This window comes from Schistocerca nitens, chromosome 4 (assembly GCF_023898315.1).
Source record: "Schistocerca nitens isolate TAMUIC-IGC-003100 chromosome 4, iqSchNite1.1, whole genome shotgun sequence".
NCBI lineage: Eukaryota > Metazoa > Arthropoda > Insecta > Orthoptera > Acrididae > Schistocerca > Schistocerca nitens.
The window spans coordinates 646,110,738-646,135,627 of NC_064617.1; the positions used below are offsets into that span (position 1 = coordinate 646,110,738).

The following is a 24,890-nucleotide window of genomic DNA, read 5'->3' on the forward strand; positions in this document are numbered from 1 at the left end:
AGGGAGTAAAATAACTGACGATGGTCAAAGTAGAGAGGATATAAAAAGTAGACTGGCAATGGCAAGGAAAGCGTTTCTGAAGAAGAGAAATTTGTTAACATCGACTATAGATTTAAGTGTCAGGAAGTCGTTTCTGAAAGTATTTGTATGGAGTGTAGCCATGTATGGAAGTGAAACATGGACGATAACTAGTTTGGACAAGAAGAGAATAGAAGCTTTCGAAATGTGGTGCTACAGAAGAATGCTGAAGATAAGGTGGGTAGATCACATAACTAATGAGGAGGTATTGAATAGGATTGGGGAGAAGAGAAGTTTGTGGCACAACTTGACTAGAAGAAGGGATTGGTTGGTAGGACATGTTTTGAGGCATCAAGGGATCACAATTTTAGCATTGGAGGGCAGCGTGGAGGGTAAAAATCGTAGAGGGAGACCAAGAGATGAATACACGAAGCAGATTCAGAAGGATGTAGGTTGCAGTAGGTACTGGGAGATGAAGAAGCTTGCACAGGATAGAGCAGTATGGAGAGCTGCATCAAACCAGTCTCAGGACTGAAGACCACAACAACAACAACAACATGGACAAGGGGTCATAAAACAACTGAAATCATCTGATAGCTTAGATATATATGGCATATCATGCAACCTGCTAAAAAAAAGTGTGTGATTGCATTCTGTACCCTTTAACCCATTGCATAAACAAGTGCTTACTTGAGGGATATTTTCCTGATGAGTTAAAACTGTCTAGGATCGTCCCAGTATACAAAAAGGTAGATAAAGACTCTCCATCTAGTTACAGGCCTATTTCAATACTACCCGCATTCTCCAAGGTAACAGAATGCATCATGTACCAACAATTATCATCTCGCTTTGAGAATCTAGGAATAATTAATGCTACACAATACGGGTTTAGGAAGAATCTGTTGACCATTGATGCAATCAACACGGTAGTCAGTTACATCCTCAAAGTTTCTGAGAATAAAGGCTTTGCTCAGGTCTCATTCTGTGACCTAAGCAAGGCCTTCGACTGTGTTGAGCACACGCCACTACTAGAGAAACTAGAATTCTACGGCATCAAAGGAAATAGTCTCAGACTATTAAAAGCTTATCTCGACAACCGTAAACAGGCAGAATGAGATTTTCACTCTGCAGCGGAGTGTGCGCTGATATGAAACTTCCTGGCAGATTAAAACTGTGTGCCCGACCGAGACTCGAACTCGGGACCTTTGCCTTTCGCGGGCAAGTGCTCTACCAACTGAGCTACCGAAGCACGACTCACGCTCGGTACTCACAGCTTTACTTCTGCCAGTATCTCGTCTCCTACCTTCCAAACTTTACAGAAGCTCACCTGCGAACCTTGCAGAACTAGCACTCCTGAAAGAAAGGATATAGCGGAGACATGGCTTAGCCACAGCCTAGGGGATGTTTCCAGAATGAGATTTTCACTCTGCAGCGGAGTGTGCGCTGATATGAAACTTCCTGGCAGATTAAAACTGTGTGCCCGACCGAGACTCGAACTCGGGACCTTTGCCTTTCGCGGGCTGTGAGTACCGAGCGTGAGTCGTGCTTCGGTAGCTCAGTTGGTAGAGCGCTTGCCCGCGAAAGGCAAAGGTCCCGAGTTCGAGTCTCGGTCGGGCACACAGTTTTAATCTGCCAGGAAGTTTCGTAAACAGGTAGTTTGTGTTGGTAAGGAAATGTCAAACATAGAAAATGTTAAAGTAGGTGTGTCTCAGCGATCTGTACTGGGGCCCTTCCTGTTTCTGATAATGATCAATGACCTCCCCTCGTTTATTAGATCCACCACTGTGTTGTATGCAGATGATAAGACTTTTCTTCATAGCAATAACAATCTTAATGATCTTAAAACCTGTGCTGAAAATACACTCACTCATGCAACATATTGGTTCAGAGCAAATGGTTTCCTGCCAAATGAAAATAAAACTCAGCAGATAATCTTCACTCTAAGAGACAAGCCACTATCTGATGATCCTAGTTCTGTTAAATTCCTGGGAGTTTATTTAGACGAAAAGTTATCCTGGGGCCAACATGTAAACTATATTAGTAGTAAGCTATCTAGAGTAATTTATTTATTAAGACAACTCAGAAATTGTGTACCTGAAACATACATCAGATCATCTTATTTTGAATTTTTCCAAAGTATAATATCCTATGGCATTATCTTGTGGGGGTAACTGTCGTCATATACATGACATCCTATTATTGCAGAAGAAAGCCATTAGGATAATTACAAATTCTTCACATAAGGCTCACTGCAAACCCTTATTTAGTAAACAAAAAATTATGACAGTAATAAACCTCTATATATACAATGTCTTAATCTTTACGAAGAAGAACCTACAAGATGTGAAACGTAGAGAAAATGTACATTGTTACAACACAAGAAGCATCAAACACATATACACGCCTTATCACAGACTATCAAAATCAATAAATAGCTACGAAGTCACAGGGCATAAACTATTTAATAAGCTGCCACATGCTATACAGGATCTTCCTGAGCATACATTCAAAGAAAGACTGCATGAATGGTTTATTGCCCACCCGTTCTATGATATCAATGAATTCTTCAACTGTAAAATGCAGTAATCCAACAGATGACCCACTGTACATTTATTGTAATATAAGCTAAAATATTTCAGTAGTCAATACCTTATCACACTGTATTATAAATTGTAACTTCATTTGACATTGTCAATTGCTGTAATGGCCTAAAGACAATACAATATTTATTATTATTATTATTATTATTATTAGTGTTGACTTTTATGGCCACCTCTGTGCTGGTGGGAACAATCTTAACAACTTAGAGGAAATTTAACAGTGTGTCTACCAAGACAAGTCACATAGACCGCAGGACTGGGCAATGTGCAGATCCTACCCACTCACATGGTTCCTGAGGTTTTGGCTGAGGAGGCAAATGTTTTCGATACTGTTGCCTGGTAATGAGGTCATCCTGAGCATTTCTGTACTATTTTTCAATACAGGCTACACTGTCCATTCAGTAGATATGCGTATGGGCTAATTTCTCATGTGGGTCTTTCCCACACGGTTCCTAAGTAGGTGATGGAGACATTTTGCCTGAGAATCTGGAGAATGAACATTCTCTTTATCAAGATGATGACCCCATGTTTTGCAATGAGTTGGCCACTCTAGGGTAACCATCCAACATCTTCTGGTTGTCTCTTGTTGACACTATGCCCATAGGATCAATATGAATTTACATTAGTAAGCAATTAAATAAATATGAGATTAAAAGCTGCTTTCCAATATTTCTTGTTAATATGAATACAATTTAAGTGTAGTACCACTGATGGACATGATAGAGCAGGGATAAAAAAGGTAAAACTGTGCAAAAAGTGTGTATTTCTTTTCAGCTTGTGTGACATGGGAGGATGTTGCCATAGATTAGACAAACTGGGAGAGTTCCACAAAAATTGTAGCTTTTAATTCCACTGGAGCATTAGCAATGGAGAAAAGAATGGTATACTCAATGAAGTTCTTACTTGAACTATGGAGCTACAGAACAGAACAACATGATCAATACAGTGTTAGAAGACATGAAATCTCAATCATGAAAGTTAATCAAATCTGAATAACAATAGTTAATGGGCGCAAAGGTGGCAAGCGAAAGGTGGATATGTGACATTTTAGAAGCAAATTTGAAATTTGTTTATCCAGTACCCCTGCCAGCAGACACATATATGGACTCAGGTGAGCTGGCATGAGTCTCATAGCAGAGTAGTACCAAAAGCTATCACAGACTGCGTGCATAGAGTGATGTATGGACAGAACCACTGATCCATGTGCTTACTTGCCAGTAGCGATTGGCTGAGCCAGTCAGTCTTTATGCTGAGATTGACTAACACGGATCTGGCTTTCATATCATGCCATGCTCTCAATTCCGCACATTAGCTGTTTCAGTCATTTGCGCTGATCACATTTTGTGCTTTTCTCTGTACCAGTCTCTATGCAGTATTCGGACTATCCGTTCCCCTGCAGACTGACCTGAAGATCAAGTTTTTTCTCTTATAGCATTTGTGCAGGCAGTATGGTTTCACAGCATCACCATGCCTGTGCAGGTACAAAAGTAGTGACCGATGTTCTTATACATATGACACTTTTATTTTTTGATAGTTTTAATTTGTGGCCACTGTGAACCCCAGCATTTAGCAATGATGGTAGGAACAGTTGCATCTCCAGAAGCAACAATAACAGCTGTAGCAGAAGCAACTGCAGGAATGGCTCCAACACAGCACGGAACTGATCTGCTCTCACACAGCAATGGTGATGGGCTAGGGGCCTGCAGAGATGCTTTCTCCCACCTGCCCCCCACGCTTTTCACTAGTTTTGACAAGGCTACGGAAAGGTGGGAGAATTACCTCCACCAGCTCTTGCCGCACTGCCAATAAGGCATATCATTGATCCAGCTGATAACGTTGCCTTTTTATTGTCCAATGGTGCAGGGTGGTACAACATCATACAAATTCTCAGCTCTTTTCTAATCCAGAAACTTAACTTTGTGGAAACCTGTCAGCTGCTCAGACAGTATTTTGGGCATCAAACCCATGTGGTGGTGGCAAAGCTGCAGTGCAATCACCATCATAAATACCGTGGGCAGTCATATACTGCCTAGACTGTGAGGTCTCTTGCCAAGTGTCAGTTTCAGTGTTCCCAATGTGGTATCTTGTATAAGAACTTGCTAATTAGCAACATAATTATCTAATTAATACCTGATCCTGCAGTCCAAACTAGGACACTTGGCCTTGTCCAACCATTTTTTAGCCAAAGCTGCCCAGATTGCTGAACTTACAGCAGCAACAAACAACATACTTTACGATAACTGGCAAGTGGCAAAATCAGATATGCATGGTGAACAGCTCTGGTGCCCAGAGGGGTTGGCCAGGCAAATTTGCCTTCTGCTGAGCCACTCTGTGAGGACACAATGATGATTCGAGTGCAATGACCTCATGACACTGCCCATCTTTGCACATGGCAAGCTTTGTAGGTATAAGTAAGTCAAAGAGTGAAGCTCCCTGCTCATGACGTTTTGCAGGCTCTTGGCATCTTTTTCCTTCCGCATCTTTTTCCACTAATCAGGCAAGTTAGTGGTCCTCCTCCGATCGTCTTTGGTGCACATTAGGCATAACTGCCCGTACCTAGATGCCATGTGTAATGTAAGCTGAGAAGTATGCAGTTTGCCTCAGTTTGTGAGATGCAAGGTGGTTGTCGGAGATGGTAGTGTTTTTGCTGGACTCAGTGGATGTCTCTGAAGCCCCACAAGCAGTACCCCGATGTGTTCTGCTGACAAAATTAACTTACACATGTGCAGGCTTTTGAGCTGCCCTGTGCTGCAATGACAGCTGTGTAAAGAAGTGTATTATAGTAAACAGCATATTTCATTGTGTGGGCACTTCTCCATCTCAGCATGTTATAAGAATGTAGAATGAAAACTTACATTGTCAGTGGCAAATTCAACATTGCCACAAAATATTTTTGAGCTAGACACATATTCTGTTTTTGGATTCCAGATCATTGACTAAGTTTAATTAATGTCCCATTCAGAAACCTTCAAGATTTGGTCTTTTTATTAAGGTTTATGATGAGCTGTTTCAGAACACCTTGGTCGAGTAGAACATTAATTTTTGTCATCCACATTCCATTCCCTTCACCATTTGCGACAAGATCAAGTCTGAGTTGTAGTGTTGGCAACAACTTGGCATTGTTTTCTCTACTTCATCTAGTCATTGGGCCACCCCTCTGGTTGTGATTCAGAAGCCAGATGGTGCTGTGCGCTTTTGTGGCAATTTTAAACAGACTCATCACGCTTTCTGCATCTGGAGCAGCTGTTGCCGAAGTTGTTAGTGGGCCACACTGACTTGGACAACGTGTATCTGCAGTTGCCACTGAATTCTGCTTCTCAGCATTTCTGTGCTCAACATGTCCTACACCTACATCTACATTCTGTAAACCACTGTGAAGTGCATGTCAGAAGGTATATCCCACTGTAACAGTTATTAGGGCTGTTGCCAAAGTTCTTAGTGGGCCAGCATTTTTCCCACACCGACTTGGGCAACGTATATCTGCAGTTGCCATTGAATTCTGCTTCCCAACATTTCTTAGTGCTCAACATGTCCTACACCTACATCTACATTCTGTAAACTACTGTGAAGTGCATGTCAGAAGGTACATCCCACCGTAACAGTTATTACGGCTTTTTCTCATTCACACATATGGAGTGTGGGGAAAAATGATTGTTTAAATGCTTCTGTAATTAATTTAATCTTATCCCCACAAGCGATGTGGGAGCAATATATAGGGGGTTCTAATATATTACTAGACTCATCATTTGCAGCTGGTGCTTGAAACTGTGTCAGTAGATATCTCAGGATAGTTTCTGTCTATCTTCAAGAGACTGCCAGTCCAATTCTTTCAACATGTCAGTGACACTTTCCCACAGGTCAAATAAACTTGTGACCATTCATACCCCACTTTCTCTGTATAAGTTCAACATCCCTTGCTACTCCTATTTGGTACTGGTCCCACATACTCAGACAATATTCTAGGATGCATCACACAAGTGATTTGTAAGCAATCTCCTTTGTAGAATGATTGCACTTTCCTAGTATTCTACCAATAAACTAAAGTGCGTTATCTGTTTTACTCACAACTGAACCTTTATCATCATTCCACTTCATGTCCCTACTAAGTGTTAACACCCAATATTTGAATGAGTTTGCATATTCCAACTGTGACTCAGTAATATTGTATTCATAGGATACTTTATTGTTTCATTTTGTAGATTGCACAATTTTACACTTTAGAACGTTTAAAACAAGTTTCCAATCATTGCACCACTTTGAAATCTTATCAAGGTCTCACTGAGTAATTGTATAGTTTTGTTCAGAATGTAACTGCATCATCTGCGAATAGTCTGAGGTTACTATTAATACTGTCCACACAGCCTTTCGGCAATACCGGTTTAGTCACTTGTCCTTTGGAATTTCATCTGTCCAAGGATTTTATCAAAGGTATTTGGAACAATTGATTAAGGATATTCCCTGTTGTGTCAATTACTTCAATGACATCTGGATCACAGGCTTCACAGGAGATGAGCATTTATGAAATCTGTTGGCAGTTTTACAATGCCTTCTGGAGAGTGCCCTTCATTGCAATTAGAGCATGTACTTTTTTCCTCAAAAGTTTATTTTCTGAGACATGTGCTTAGCAAAGATGATTTCATCCCTGTGTATGATCACACTAATGCCACTGTCAACATGCTGGCACCCAAGAATCTGAAGGAGCTCCAGTCCATTTTGGCAAGAGTACCTACCATTCATTGACCAGGTCTTGCACATCTGCCATCCTCTTAATGGGCTTTCCACTCCCTCAAGCGATGTTTGGGCTCCACTCTCTGTAAGGCTTCTTTTATCCCAGGTAAGCCGTTAACTCTGGCCACCAGTGTGTGCCAGTATGGTATTGGTACAGTCCTGTCATATCAGAACACAGATGGCATGGCACTGAGCAGCAAAGCACTTATGCATGAAAGATGTTTTCAGCAGTGTAAAGTAAATTTTTGCTGGTAGGAAAGGAAGCATCAACTATTATTTTTGACATTAAAAAGTTTCATGGCTTTTGTACGTAGCAAGTTCCTCCTAATCACTCATTGCAAGCCACTGATTTCATTATTCAGCCCTCGTTCTATGCTACCATACAGGATTGCCCACTACTTGGAGATGTGGGCACTTTTTCTCATTAATTATTGCTATGACATCTGTTACCAGTCCACCATCTAGCATGCTAATGTAGGTGTCCTATTGCTGTTGCCAGTGAAACCCAGTTCTGAGTTTGATTGACAGGAGGTTCTCATTTTTTCAATGATGATACCTTGCAGCAAACATTGCTGGATTTTTCTGTGACAGAGCAGAAGGTTGTAATTGCCATATCTGCTGACCTGTTTTTCTGGAAAATCATCTCAGCAGTCCATACCAGACAGCATGAGTGCACTCCTTTGGGATCAGATTCACCGGGGCATACATTTTCCCTATTGCGCAATTGACTCAATGTTGCCCAGGGGGTCCTTTTCATTGCTACAGAGGAGAAAAATGGACAATCTGTCCCTCTGGCATTATCTGCTCGTGTACTCTAGATGCTGCATGCATAGCACTGGGATGTGTCTTGTACAAGGCTTTGGCGTGACAACACATTTACTGACCAGTGACAAATCACAACATTGAACATTTTGTGTGAGCTTGCACAGCCTATGCACAGGACCAGGCTGTGCCACCATGTCTGTTTTTTCCTTGGCCAGTCCCAGAGTACCCTTGGTTATGGGTACACATCAGCTTTACAGGCCTTTTTTAAAAAATCATGTGGCAACTGGTGATGGATGTGTTGTTCAGTTTTCTGTATGTAGCCAAACTGCCCTCCATGATGTCCACAGCAACTATTTGTGTGCTGTCACTAATTTTTGCTACTGAGGGCTACTGAGAACCTAGCTTTCACATCACATCAAGCTCTTGGTTCTGCTTGCCAGTTGTTTCGGTTGTAAGCGCTGGTTGTGTTTTGTGCTTTTCTCCATGCCAGTCTCTGTGTGGTGTTCAAACTATCTGCTTCCATGCAGATTGATCCACACATCAAGTATTTCCCCTTCTGGAATGTAGCTCCATGGCTTCTGGCTCAAATAATCACTGCAGACTAGAGTACTGACATTTGTACTGACAGGAGAGTTTTGTGGCATTGTCATGCCTGTGCAAGTACAAAAGGTTAACCAACAGATTTTGCAGAGAAAAAGAAAGTTTTATACAGGCATACAGGAATATAGAATGTAGCAAAACAATGCTAGAAACCTTACTGATAAGTTGGGAGCAAAAAGAATAAGAAGAGATGAGTTATGCTTCTGGGTAGCGCTCGTGGGTAGGTGGGGGAGACTTAGCCCAGCTGTAGAAAAAAATGGGTTTGGTGTATCAGATCACATATTTTGGGAAATCAAAGAATAGTCTTAGCCAGGTAACAGAAAACATAGGATGACAATCCAGGGGTTTTTGCAAAGACTCTCAGGTGGTAAGAGGACTGGCAATGCTAAACGGAAATCATTCATGTTTATATAGGTTAAAATATGTGTTGATTAATATTGAGTTATGTAATTGCTTATATAATGGTAATGAAGTAAACATGGGAAAGGCTTATCTTGGAGGAATATTGAGCTCCTGCTAGTTCCTGTAGCAAGAACTAACGAAGTGCTTGTGTTATCTAGGACACACAAATGTAATATATGTAAACATTCCACAGAGGTACGACTTACCTCACTCGTCTTGTGTGAACAGAGAGATCAAACTTGCAAATGAACAGCTCTCAAATGTATGTAAACAGTTTAAAAATGTAAATGTTCTAGATGTAAGTGGTGTTGGTTGAAGATTCCATACCTCACATGGGCTTCATTTGAACAGTCTTGGGAAAAGGTTCCTAGCACAAAAACTAATTGAAATAAGCACAGGCAACAGTTTTACTACAAATTCAACAGTAATGACAAAATTTGTTTCATCGCCAACTACAGAAAAGAAAAATAGTGATTTTTTTCCACAGCAGCACATTCCAGTAATAGTCAACATTCAAATTAGATCTTTTTTAGGCTAAAGAACAGAAGAGAGCACAGTGTAAATGTTGTACCTTTTGATAATTTAACTTGTGTGAAAACTAACATTAAGGAACCGGTTAAAAATACAATTGATAAGCTATATTGTTTAAAAATATTTCATCAGAATATAAGAAGTCTTTTGAATAAAAAAGAAGAGTTGATGCTTTCACTGCAAGAAACAGCTGACATAGATGGAATTAATCCTGATGTGCTCCGAACATCACTTGGAAGCCACAGAAACTAATCAGCTACATTTAAATAGTTATAAAATTGATTCTTCCTACTGTCGGAGCAATTTAAGACAAGGTGGTGTGGCAATTTACACACACAATACTATTAGGTCACAAGTTATAGATGTATCTAAATATTGTATTGAACAGCACTTTGAATGTTTTGCAGTCAAATTAGAGCTTGAAACACAGTTCCTAGTCATAGTAACAGTTTACAGGTCACCTATGGGAGACATTCAAAAATTTCTCTCTCAGCTAGAAACAGTTGTTACTAAACTTTATAGAAACAATAGTAATGTCATTGTATGTGGTGGCTTTAACATAAACTTACTGACAAAAAATAACAACCAGAAACTATTAGAATCACTACTGTTAACCTTCAATCTGCTCCCCATGATCTCATTCCCAACAAGAGTATATGGGCACAGCAAGACCCTGATTGATAATCTGTTGCTAGATCCCACAAATTACAATGAAGTGATGACACGGGCAGTAACAAATGGTCTGTCTGATCACAACAGTCAAATGACAACCCTAAAACTTGCCAGCAGAAAAACAACATATGGGCATTGTAACCAAGTTAAATATGTTAGATCAATAAATGCTGAATCTACTTGCTTGTTCAGAAATAGTTTATGCCATGAACAATGGGAGGAAGTATACCAGGCTGACACAGTAAATGAGAAGTTCAACTCATTCCTGAACTTATTCCTTAAACATTTTGAAACTTCTTTCCCCCAACGACAGATTAAAATCAAACCAACCTGTAGTACAAGGAAAGAGTGGCTAACTACTGGCATAAAAATATCATGTAACAAAAAGAGAGATCTGTATGTACAACAGAGGACTAGTACAGACCCAGCAGTAAAGTTACATTACAAGAAATACTGTTAAATTCTAACAAGTGTAATCAAGAAGGCCAAACAATTGCACTATGCACAAAAAATTAGCAATTCAAACAATAAAATAAAAACCATATGGCACATCATAATAAGTGAGACATATAGGAACATAAAACCTGACAATAATAAACACAAAGCTGCAGCCTCAAATTTGAACAATTTTTTTCTCTCTGTAGCTGAAAAACAGTGAACCATAATAAACAGGCTCACACAGAAGCTATTGAACTACTTAACCACATGCAAATAACATCTAATTAGCACTTCATTTCAGGAGTACAACCCCTAAAGAAATTGAAAAAACCATAAAATTACTCAAAAACTCAGATTCCTGTGGATACAATGGCATATCAAGTACGATTCTAAAATCATGTGCAGACTTAATCAGTTATATATTGCGCTATTTGTGTAACCAATCTATGGAAACTCGTGTGTTCCCAGATAGATTAAAACATGCAGTAGTGATGCCAATCCACAAAAGTGGAGCAAGGGATGAAATATCCAACTATCGGCCCACCTCCCTGCTGCCAGTATTCTCAAAGGTATTTGAGAGAATAGTGTATGATAGGATTTATAGTCACACTACACAAAATGGCTTACTGGCTCCTACACAGTCCGGCTTTCGTAAGGGCTCCTCCACTGACAGAGCTATATTTAACCCAACACATGAAATTTTAGGTGAACTAAATTACAAAAGGTATCCAGTGGGGATATTTTGCGATCATGCCAAGGCATTTGATTGTGTAGATCACAACACACTCTTAAAAAAGCTTCCACATTATGGCATTAAAGACAAATCTTTCACTTGGTTAGAATCATACTTTCAGAACAGGAAGCAAAGAGTTGTCTTGAGGGGGACAGGAACAGCATTAACATCAGGCTGGGGAAATATAAAGTATGGAGTCCCACAGGGCTCAATTCTTGAGCCATTAATTTTCCTGATCTACATTAATGATCTACCAATCACAATTAACAACAGAGCAAAAATAGTAATGTTTGCCGACGATACAAGTATCCTCGTAAAAGGACCCAACTCAACAATGCAGGATACAGCCATGACAGTCTCTACTCAAGTACACAAATGGTTCACTGCGAATAGCCTAACCTTAAATATTTCAAAAACCAATATGATACAGTTTCTGAGAAAAAATAAAAAAATTAAAGCTCCTGAAATATATGTCAACAATCACAAAATTAATGAAACCACACATACAAAATTCCTAGGTATCCAGATAGACAGTCACCTAAGATGGAAAGAACAAATTGATCAGTTGGTCAAGAAACTTAGCTCATCGTGCTTTGCACTAAGAGCTCTCCATCAGTTAGTAGACAGAGAAATAATGTTGTTGTCATACTTTGCGTATTTCCATTCTGTTCTCTCCTATGGCATAATCTTCTGGGGAAATGCTGCACGTGTTGAAAAAGTCTTCAGAATACAAAAACGAGCAGTGAGGTTAATATGTGGGGTCCCTAATGGGACATCTTGCGGAGGTCTCTTCAAATCTCTCAGGATACTCACCACCACAGGTCAGTATATATACTCACTGATGTTATTTGTAGCCAACAACAGGGAACTGTTTCAGAAAAATTGTGACATCCACAACCATGACACAAGACAGGTGAAAAATTTTCATCAAGGCTCTGTATCCCTCACTAAAGTACATAGGGGAGTTACTGAGTCAGGTATAAAGGTCTTCAATAAGCTCCCCATCAATATAAAACAGGAAATAAATAATGTACAGGTTTTCAAAAGGAAACTACAATTATTTCTCATCGAACAAACTTTCTATAAAATGAGTGAATACTTAGAGTTATGATGTACAAGAGTGGGGGAAACTGCCTAAGAAACGCACTCCCTTAAAGATAAAGTGTGATGCTGTTACTTGTAGTTTAACTGAAATTGTGGTGATAAAATGTAAATTTATCTGTTTCATTATGAGAAAATGTGAACTCACATGTATCCCGCTCTCTTGAGCATTCACTTAAACCTCTTCTTAAGGAATGCAGTTAAAACCTGTATTCATTCAAACCATGACCATGAAGAAAATTTACTTCCTTATATATGTCAGTAGCATAAAAATATGCACTGTCACTTATTCTACTATTTTAAACAATCACTTAAACTGTTTTTGGCATAATGCAGGATTTAATACTGCATGCAAGTAATTGTTATTGTAAAATAAACCAATGTCTGTGCAATGTGATGGATACATGTTAATGTACTACTGTAATTGCATCAATTGACTTGTCCTATATTACTTGTACACTGGCTGTATAATATGTAATCAACAGGACCAAATAAATAAATAAAATAAAAATAAATAAATTCTATCATTAGACACACTGAGTGTAAACTTACTGTTAATTGTGAGTTGAGCTCTTATTTTTAACTATTCCTGTAGCAAAAATTTTACTGCCTGAACACTATAGAACTGCAAAAGCATTGGCTACTTTAATGTTATGTGTGCCATGAAACTGTATGCACATCCCAACCCAGGAGAAAAAAAACGAATGATACTCACTACACACCTTATACAGGTCATTAAAAAGTGAATATAATAGAGGGCAACATTCCACATGGGAAAAATATATCTAAAAACAAAGATGATGTGACTTACCAAACAAAAGCGCTGGCAGGTCGATAGACACACAAACAAACACAAACATACACACAAAATTCAAGCTTTCGCAACAAACGGTTGCTTCATCAGGAAAGAGGGAAGGAGAGGGAAAGATGAAAGGATGTGGGTTTTAAGGGAGAGGGTAAGGAGTCATTCCAATCCCGGGAGCAGAAAGACTTACCGTAGGGGGAAAAAAGGAAAGGTACACACTCGCACACACACGCATATCCATCCGCATATACACAGACACAAGCAGACATCTGTAAAGGCAAAGAGTTTGGGCAGAGATGTCAGTCGAGGCGGAAGTAAAGAGGCAAAGATGTTGTTGAAAGACAGGTGAGGTATGAGCGGCGGCAACTTGAAATTAGCGGAGGTTGAGGCCTGGCGGATAATGAGAAGAGAGGATATACTGAAGGGCAAGTTCCCATCTCCGGAGTTCTGACAGGTTGGTGTTAGTGGAAAGTATCCAGATAACCCGGACGGTGTAACACTGTGCCAAGATGTGCTGGCCGTGCACCAAGGCATGTTTAGCCACAGGGTGATCCTCATTACCAACAAACACTGTCTGCCTGTGTCCATTCATGCGAATGGACAGTTTGTTGCTGGTCATTCCCACATAGAAAGCTTCACAGTGTAGGCAGGTCAGTTGGTAAATCACGTGGGTGCTTTCACACGTGGCTCTGCCTTTGATCGTGTACAGCTTCCGGGTTACAGGACTGGAGCAGGTGGTGGTGGGAGGGTGCATGGGACAGGTTTTACACCGGGGGCAGTTACAAGGGTAGGAGCCAGAGGGTAGGGAAGGTGGTTTGGGGATTTCATAGGGATGAACTAAGAGGTTACGAAGGTTAGGTGGATGGTGGAAAGACACTCTTGGTGGAGTGGGGAGGATTTCATGAAGGATGGATCTCATTTCAGGGCAGGATTTGCGGAAGTCGTATCCCTGCTGGAGAGCCACATTCAGAGTCTGATCCAGTCCCGGAAAGTATCCTGTCACAAGTGGGGCACTTTTGGGGTTCTTCTGTGGGAGGTTCTGGGTTTGAAGGGATGAGGAAGTGGCTCTGGTTATTTGCTTCTGTACCAGGTCGGGAGGGTAGTTGCGGGATGCGAAAGCTGTTTTCAGGTTGTTGGTGTAATGGTTCAGGGATTCCGGACTGGAGCAGATTCGTTTGCCACGAAGACCTAGGCTGTAGGGAAGGGACCGTTTGATGTGGAATGGGTGGCAGCTGTCATAATGGAGGTACTGTTGCTTGTTGGTGGGTTTGATGTGGACGGACGTGTGAAGCTGGCCATTGGACAGATGGAGGTCAATGTCAAGGAAAGTGGCATGGGATTTAGAGTAGGACCAGGTGAATCTGATGGAACCAAAGGAGTTGAGGTTGGAGAGGAAATTCTGGAGTTCTTCTTCACTGTGAGACCAGATCATAAAGACGTCATCAATAAATCTGTACCAAACTTTGGGTTTGCAGGCCTGGGTAACCAAGAAGGTTTCCTCTAAGCGACCCATGAATAGGTTGGCGTACGAGGGGGCCATCCTGGTACCCATGGCTGTTCCCTTTAATTGTTGGTATGTCTGGCCTTCAAAAGTGAAGAAGTTGTGGGTCAGGATGAAGCTGGCTAAGGTAATGAGGAAAGAGGTTTTAGGTAGGGTGGCAGGTGATCGGCGTGAAAGGAAGTGCTCCATCGCAGCGAGGCCCTGGACGTGCGGAATATTTGTGTATACGGAAGTGGCATCAATGGTTACAAGGATGGTTTCCGGGGGTAACAGACTGGGTAAGGATTCCAGGCGTTCGAGAAAGTGGTTGGTGTCTTTGATGAAGGATGGGAGACTGCATGTAATGGGTTGAAGGTGTTGATCTACGTAGGCAGAGATACGTTCTGTGGGGGCTTGGTAACCAGCTACAATGGGGCAGTCATGATGATTGGGTTTGTGAATTTTAGGAAGAAGGTAGAAGGTAGGGGTTCGGGGTGTCAGTGGGGTCAGGAGGTTGATGGAGTCAGGTGAAAGGTTTTGTAGGGGACCTAAGGTTCTGAGGATTCCTTGAAGCTCCGCCTGGACATCAGGAATGGGATTACCTTGGCAAACTTTGTATGTGGTGTTGTCTGAAAGCTGACGCAGTCCCTCAGCCACATACTCCCGATGATCAAGTACCACTGTCGTGGAACCCTAGTCCGCCGGAAGAATGACGATGGAACGGTCAGCCTTCAGATCACGGATAGCTTGGGCTTCAGCAGTGGTGATGTTGGGAGTGGGATTAAGGTTTTTTAAGAAGGACTGAGAGGCAAGGCCAGAAGTCAGAAATTCCTGGAAGGTTTGGAGGGGGTGATTTTGAGGAAGAGGAGGTGGGTCCCGCTGTGACGGAGGACGGAACTGTTCCAGGCAGGGTTCAATTTGGATAGTGTCTTGGGGAATTGGATCATTAGGAGTAGGATTAGGATCATTTTTCTTCATGGCAAAGTGATATTTCCAGCAGAGAGTACGAGTGTAGGACAGTAAATCTTTGACGAGGGCTGTTTGGTTGAATCTGGGAGCGGGGCTGAAGGTGAGGCCTTTGGATAGGACAGAGGTTTCGGATTGGGAGAGAGGTTTGGAGGAAAGGTTAACTACTGAATTAGGGTGTCGCTCCTGGGATTGGAATGACTCCTTACCCTCTCCCTTAAAACCCACATTCTTTCGTCTTTCCCTCTCCTTCCCTCTTTCCTGATGAAGCAACTGTTTGTTGCGAAAGCTTGAATTTTGTGTGTATGTTTGTGTTTGTTTGTGTGTCTATTGACCTGCCAGTGCTTTTGTTTGGTAAGTGACATCATCTTTGTTTTTAGATATATCATTAAAAAGTGAACTTGACAAATGAAGAAACCTAAAGCAGCGAACAAACCTAGACCAAAAACGTTTCTGGCAACTGAAAATCAATCACTAGAACAGTTAATGTCTGGCTGCCCCTTCTGTAGGAAGTATCTATTTTCATCTTTCCTTTTCAAATGATAATTTGTTACTACAACTGAGTAGATGTCTGATATTATCTGTTCTGGAGGCAAGGAGCCTAGCTGTCCGTTTTAACATTTTTAAGAAAACAGGAGCACATGGATCTACCTGTACCTTGTTGATTTATGTACAATAAAAATTGTTTATAATATGGATGGTGGTAAAGTTTGTGTGTTTGCTATCATGTTTATTGCAATAAACATAAGCAGACTCCTGTTGAAGCCTGTGGGAGCTGTGAAGGTCAGTTTATTTTCTATAACGTGTGCTTATAGATTGGCTGTGCAGACAATGATTCTGGTCATGTCTACTGAAGTACCAGCATTCCTAACAGTGACGAAGCAAATCATCAAAGTGTTAGGCACTTCAGGTTCTCAGCCTGAACATGTAGATGATGCTGGGAGAGAGGGGAGGGAGGGGGGAGGGGGGAAGGTGAAAGAGGTGTACCTGCATTACGCTTACTTGATTTTAAAAAATTCCTGGCTGCTTCAAAGTATTGCTTGTCAGTTTGAAATGATACTGTTTAGAATGTGGAGTACTTATTGATCTAGTAAGTGAATTACTATGTGGAACTGAACAAACAGATCATTAGTTAAACTCATACTGCAGTCATCATTACACAGATTGCAGTAATCTGATGGAAATACTTCTTCAAGATTGAGTTCAATAGTTTTTATGCTTCTATTTGAACATCCTTATTTGAGGTAAATTTAATAAATGCATCAGGTTTAAAATATTTCTACACAAATGCTGATGATATGGCTTGTTTGTGTACATAAATTGACAACAGTGATTAATGCAGCATAACTCAACTAACCAAGAGTTATATTACTATCTTAGTAGATTATGATGTTGATGCAATTCAATAACATATTGGGGTTCAAAATTTATACAGCCACTTACAAGTGAAGAACAGTTGTGATAATTACAAGTAAACTAGTTTGTACATCCCATCATATTGTAAGCAGAGCTGACTTGAATGTTTCACTGGCTTAAATGTAATATGTAATACAGAAATTTTATCATGTCTACCTGCTTCTGCATCTAAAATATCTGTTGCATAGATCTTCCAGTGGTGTTTTGTATCTTTTTCTGGACTTCCTTTCTCTTTAGTTACCCAGTAAAGATTGGTGTGAATGAGTGCATCTATGGAATCAGAATGTAGGCTTCCAATCCATCGCATGAAAACAGACCCAGCAACTGGAGAATAGAATTTTGCTTCAGCCAGTTTTTCATCTGTTTGATCTGAAACCTTAAAATTAAAAATCCAATGAGATATTTTCATGGCTATTGAGCTAAAAACTAAGTACTAAAACACATATTTGCATACATCTACCATGTAACAAGTCTGAAAAACCTTTCAGCTTTTTAGCTCTTTGTCTCCACTTAACACAATCTTGTGCATAGGGTTAAATTTTTGATCTGATGGAAGTACACGTCCATAACACCGTAGACAGTTTTCTCTCATCTTCTCAATGAGAGGTGTTGATCTGTACAGCCTATGAATTTTTTCATTGATCATATGGTCATGAATAGTCATGCCAAGTGTCCACAGGAGCATTTTGGTTTCCATTACAGCACAACACTGCTCTGCTTCTTCTGTAGTGAGCCAACATTATTCACTGTTCAAGGTACCTGGGCAGATAGCAGTGCAGTACATTTTTCACTTAAGTCAGTCTGAGATCTTCTTATTACAAAGCTCATTAGTCATTGCAGGTCATGCATTGCTTAATGTAGTCTATGATTTTGGGACAAATGGACAGCCAGCATTGATTTTTGAGCAAAGTTACACGAAGATATTTCTCTTTGTGAGATCTATACTGTTATTATTTGCACCTTTTGATAGGTATTAAGTCATGTTTGTACTGAGCCTCAGTCTGGATGTTCAAAGTGGTTCTTCCATGCTTGAACTTGTTGTTGTCTTCAGCAGTCAGAAGATCGTCATCAGCATAAAGCAATCTCCAGGGCCCTAATTTCTGAAGATCTCTGGTGACTGTGTCCATTATTATGCACAGGTACAAACATAAAATGACACAAATATTACCTTTTGGAACAAGGTCCTCTCTTGAAACAGGGACATGAGTGACATTTACATTTCATCCAGGAGTGGCTTATTTCGTCCAATCCTCATTTTTGGCACCTTTTGTTATTACACATGTTATGTAGGTATATTCTTATAGCTATATTTCTTTTTCTAAGAATTTATTCTTACATTATTGTCAGTACATTAATTGAGCAATCAAATCAAAAATGTATTGTAGCTGATATTTTGAGAAAAAATGGCCGGCCGGAGTGGCCGTGCGGTTCTAGGAGCTACAGTCTGGAGCTGAGCGACCGCTACGGTCGCAGGTTCGAATCCTGCCTCGGGCATGGATGTGTGTGATGTCCTTAGGTTAGTTAGGTTTAATAAGTTCTAAGTTCTAGGCGACTGATGACCTCAGAAGTCAAGTCGCATAGTGCTCAGAGCCATTTGAGAAAAAATAGACAAGTAAATGAAAGAAATATTAAAATATGTAGACATCACAGAGTCATTAAAACATTCATAGTAACTGTGAACACAAGATCAAAGAAAATGATCAAACCATTGTCATTGTAACTTTTTGAAAATATTTTATTTCATGCAAGCAGTCAACGTGAAAGAAATAACTACTATTTACATAGTTGCGACATGAAGTCATGAAGGGGGTGTGTGACCATATTGAAAAGTATGTGCAATTTGCAAAATGCTGAATAGGTCAAGCTGACTTTATTAATCTATTAGTACACATTTTGGACATCGCAGATACCTGTATAAAACAAGATAAAAATACACAGCTATATAAAAAATAAAAAACTCAAATAATGGAAAATCCAGGATGGAATGTAACAATATTATGAAGTTGCCACTTACCATATAGCAGAGATCGGCATCTCCTCTATAAGGTGAAAGGCAACTTTTGTTTTCGTAATATTGTTAAAAAATATATGATTTACAAAACTAAGATAATCACACACATAAAAATATTACAAACCATTAGAAGACACATACCCTGGAATGTCATGTTGCACATAGAAAGAAAATTACATGTTGTAGTAGTAATGATCATAAGCAGATTGATAAAAGGTTGCTGGTTGCCATCGTAAGATACAAATTTTCAACACCACACCATGTTGATGTGGTCAGTATGAAACTACGCAGTGCCAAAGTATAAACTATATATGATTTACAAAAAAGTACACTACTGACCATTAAAATTGCTACACCACGAAGATGACGTGCTACAGACATGAAATTTAACTGACAGGAAGAAGATGCTGTGATATGCAAATGATTAGCTTTTCAGAGCATTCACACAAGGTTGGCGCCGGTGGGGACACCTACAACGTGCTGACATGACGAAAGTTTCCAACCGATTTCTCATACACAAACAGCAGTTGACCGGCGTTGCCTGGTGAAATGTTGTTGTGATGCCTCATGTAAGGAGGAGAAATGCGTACCATCACGTTTCTGACTTTGATAAAGGTCAGACTGTAGCCTATCGCGATTGCAGTTTATCGTATTGCGACATTGCTGCTTGAGTTGGTTGAGATCCAATGACTGTTAGCAGAATATGGAATCGGTGGGTTCAGCAGGGTAATACAGAATGCCGTGCTGGATCCCAATGGCCTCGTATCACTAGCAGTCGAGATGACAGGCATCGTATCCGCATGGCTGTAACGGATCGCAGCCACGTCTCGATCTCTGAGTCAACAGATGGGGACGTTTGCAAGACAACAACCATCTGCACGAACAGTTTGACGACGTCTGCAGCAGCCTGGACTATCAGCTCGGAGACCATGGCTGCGGTTATCCTTGACGCTCAGATCAAAAAAGAACATGGAAATGTTGATATGGTAAAGTTACTATAAATTCGTGCAACAGTAAAAAGATTGAAGTGTGAAGCATACAACAACTTAGCAAATGATATTGCCATGAACTTCACAAAAATCTGATTTTATATGTAATCACTGAGCTGATTAAAGGTTTCTATCTAGTAACTCTTCAACCAGTCTGGTTTGGCATTAGAAGACAGTGAAATCAAAGCTGAAGTTTTAAATTTCATGTTAAAAAAAAAAAAAACACTCACACAGGATAATTGTACAGACAGACACCATGCGATGCAAAGTATCTGGACACTTGGCTGAAAATGACTTACAAGTTCGTGGTGTTCTCCATTGGTAATGCTGGAATTCAATAAGATGTTGGACCACCCTTAGCTCTGATGACAGCTTACCCTCTCACAGGCATACATTCAATCAAGTGCTGGAAGGTTTCTTGTGGAATGGTAGCCCACTCTTCATGGAGTGCTGCACTGAGGAGAGGTATCGATGTCGGTCGGTGAGGTCTGGCATGAAGTCGGCATTCCAAAACATCCCAAAGGTGATCTATAGGAGTGAGGTCAGGACTCTGTGCAGGCAATTCCATTACGGGGATGTTGTTGCCGTGTAACCAATCTGCCACAGGCCATGCATTATGAACAAGTGCTCAGTGTTGAAAGATGCAATCGCCATCCCCGAATTTCTCTTCACCAGTGGGAAGCAAGAAGGTACTTAAAACATCAATGTAAATGTAAGCCTGTGCTGTGATAGTGCCACGCAAAACACCAAGGAGCGCAAGCCCCCTCCATGAAAAACATGACCACTCCATAACACCACCGCCTCTGAATTTTACTGTTGGCACTAAACACACTGGCAGATGATGTTCACCGGGCATTCGCCATACCCACACCCTGTGATTTGTCACTCCATATAATGTTTTTCCTCTGTTCAATCATCTGATGTTTATGCTCCTTACACCAAGCGAGGCGTCGTTTGGCATTTACCGGCATCATGTGTGGCTTATGAGCAGCTGCTCGACCATGAAATCCAAGTTTTCTCACCTCCCGCCTAACTGTCATAGTATTTGCAGTGGACCCTGATGCTGTTTGGAATTCCTGTGTGATGGTCTGGAGAGATGTCTGCCTATTACACATTATGACCCTCTTCAACTGTCAGCGGTCTCTGTCAGTTAATAGACGAGGTCAGCCTGTATGCTTTTGTGCTGTGCAGGTCCCTTCACATTTCCACTTCATTATCCCATTGGAAAAAGTGGGCCTGGGGATGTTTAGGTGTGTGAAAATCTCACGTACAGACATATGACATAAATGACACCCTATAACCTGGCCACGTTCGAAGTCCATGAGTTCTGCGGAGTGCCACATACAGGATGATTTAGACAGAATTTATATTTGTTGTGATGAATGGCAGTTTTATCTAAATGAAGAAAAATTTAAGTTAATGCAGATGAGTAGGAAAAAGCAATCCTGTAATGTCCAAGTACAATATTAGTGGTGTGTTGTTTGACTGTCATGTTGATTAAATATTTAGGCATAATATTGCAAAGTGATATTGTGTGTGTGTGTGTGTGTGTGTGTGTGTGTGTGTGTGTATACGAGCATGTATGCATGATTTATGTCTGCTCAACAGTGATGTTATCAGTGCTCATGTTTATTGGGAGAAATTTAGGAAAGTGTCACACCTCTACAAAGGAGATGACCATGTATGGAACACTTGTGTGATCCATTCTTCAGCAGAGCTCAAATGTTTAGGTCATATTAATGGAAGGCATTGAAGCAATTCAGAAGCATGCTGCTAGATTTGTTACTGGTACATTCAATCAACATGCAAGTATCACAGAGATGCATCATGAACTTAAATGCCAATCCCTGAGAGAAGATGACATTTTTTTCATGAAGCGCTGATGAGCATTTGCAGCTAGCTGCAGAACTATTCTGTTGCTGTCAACATACATTTCACATAAGGACTGTAAAGGTGACGTAGAAGAAATTAAGGTTCATATGGAGGCATACAGACATTCCCTTTCCCTTGTCCCATTTGCAAGTGGAATAGGAAAGGAAATGACCAGTAGTGGTACAATGTATCTTCCCCTGTAAATCATATGGTGGCCTGTTGTATATGTATGTAGATGTACATGATTCTGGTCACCCATGTCTGACCACCGCAAGAGAGGATCGCAGTAATGTGCACCAACCACATTGTAACTCCTTCACATCTGCACCTGCCACCCAAGAACAAGTAATGAAATCCCTGTAACATTCTGTGCTGTCTCATGCCAGTGGTCAGAGACTGTTGGTAGGCAGACAAGGGAATTACCATCCCATGCACAGACCGCTGTTCACATCACAACACAAATGACTAATTTTAGAAGTGCTGCCATGCACTGTGTTCAGTGATGAATCATGGTTCTGTACTACTCTGGATGACCATCATTGGTGCGCATGGCAGCAGTCTAGGCAGAGGTCTCATTTTTCCACCATTTTGGAGAGGCACAGTAGTATTACTCCTTGTGTCATAGTGTAGAGAGCCATCAGGTATGATTTCAGGTCACAGCTGTTAGTGATAGACAGACTGAGGGCACAATGGTGAGTTGAAGACATTCAGCATATGCGTGTTACTTCTCAAGTGACAGCAGCATGGTGACATTTTTCAACAAGACAATATTTTTCCACATACACTTCATGTTGAGGCACTTCCATGGCAAGCAAATTCCCCAGATCTGTCTCTGACAGAACATGCATGAGATCAGCTCAGATGTCAACTCTGTCCCAGTGTCAGTATTCAGAATATCAAGCGACAGTTACAACAGTTATGGATCAGCTTACCTCAGGAGAGCATACAAAGCCTGTAAGTCATCGTTTCCAACAAAATCAGAGCACACATTTAGGCCAGAGTGGATGCTATGTATTCTGATAAGTGGACTCCTACTGCCACATTCTTCGTAAATTAGCCTCGATTTTGTTATCACTGAAATAAGATCACAAAGTTTCATTTGGTTTCCTTCACTCCTTCAGGTGCCTCACTTTTTTTCAGGTAGTGCAGTTTCATCTGCTTGTGATAACTATATTCATTATGAATTGCCCTTTATATCTTATTATTTGTATCTAATTATTTTATATGGGCTTGTTCAGTGTAGTTTTGCAGTGGACAGCTAATACAAACTTAATCAACATTGACCACTTAACCCTCACATCAAATTCCTACATGCACCTGGCCAAAAGCACGGCATTTCACTTGGCAAAATTGCTAAGACTTTTCAAATAATAGTTAACAGATTTTTGGCAGCTGAAGTGAATTCGATTTCACAGAAGGTTTATTTCTTATGTATCTTGTTTCAACCAAAACAGAAACACAAAATTTTTTATGCAGAAGCTTGTGCAACTGAAGCTGCGGAAAATCAATTTCAGGTAACTTAATTCAACAATGAGATATTACAGGAAAGATATCTTAAAGTCCATAACATCTGATACATAGGTTATTTACTTAATGTCATAGCAAAGTAAGACAACACCTTTGAGAATTGTTTTAGCTGTAATTAAAGAGTCAAAGAAACAAATGCTTTTCTTTTTTAAATTATAAAGTCAACGAAAAATACGAATGTATTTTTAAAAAAAATATGTTTTGATCATAATAATTATTGTACTTACTACCAACTGGAAACAACTCCAAAAACGTGTCAAATCTATATTACAGCATTATAATGGTTGTACCCATCATTGTAGCACAATACACGAGACACTGATGTGATGGCAGTATGCATCATTGTAGACAAATAACAACATCATAACTGCAAAGTGAAGCTATCATTGTCACAAGATGTTTTTGTGTTGTTTCTTGTAATTTATAATTACGGGCCTATGTAAATACACTCCTGGAAATGGAAAAAAGAACACATTGACACCGGTGTCAGACCCACCATACTTGCTCCGGACACTGCGAGAGGGCTGTACAAGCAATGATCACACGCACGGCACAGCGGACACACCAGGAACCGCGGTGTTGGCCGTCGAATGGCGCTAGCTGCGCAGCATTTGTGCACCGCCGCCGTCAGTGTCAGCCAGTTTGCCGTGACATACAGAGCTCCATCGCAGTCTTTAACACTGGTAGCATGCCGCGACAGCGTGGACGTGCACCATATGTGCAATTGACGGACTTTGAGCGAGGGCGTATAGTGGGCATGCGGGAGGCCGGGTGGACGTACCGCCAAATTGCTCAACACGTGGGGCGTGAGGTCTCCACAGTACATCGATGTTGTCGCCAGTGGTCGGCAGAAGGTGCACGTGCCCGTCGACCTGGGACCGGACCGCAGCGACGCACGGATGCACGCCAAGACCGTAGGATCCTACGCAGTGCCGTAGGGGACCGCACCGCCACTTCCCAGCAAATTAGGGACACTGTTATTCCTGGGGTATCGGCGAGGACCATTCGCAACCGTCTCCATGAAGCTGGGCTACGGTCCCGCACACCGTTAGGCCGTCTTCCGCTCACGCCCCAACATCGTGCAGCCCGCCTCCAGTGGTGTCGCGACAGGCGTGAATGGAGGGACGAATGGAGACGTGTCGTCTTCAGCGATGAGAGTCGCTTCTGCCTTGGTGCCAATGATGGTCGTATGCGTGTTTGGCGCCGTGCAGGTGAGCGCCACAATCAGGACTGCAT

The 24,890-nt window shown here is 40.9% G+C and overlaps 1 protein-coding gene across 3 annotated transcripts in view; it reads right to left on the reverse strand.

Annotated features, from left to right (window-relative positions):
* Positions 1–24,890, reverse strand: part of LOC126251704 (uncharacterized) — a 220,334-nt gene that overhangs the window by 159,463 nt on the left and 35,981 nt on the right. For all 3 annotated transcript variants that reach the window (XM_049952297.1, XM_049952298.1, XM_049952296.1), the window contains exon 4: positions 17,412–17,631. In XM_049952297.1, the coding sequence (XP_049808254.1) occupies positions 17,412–17,631 (220 nt within the window). The remainder of the gene's footprint in view (positions 1–17,411; positions 17,632–24,890) is intronic.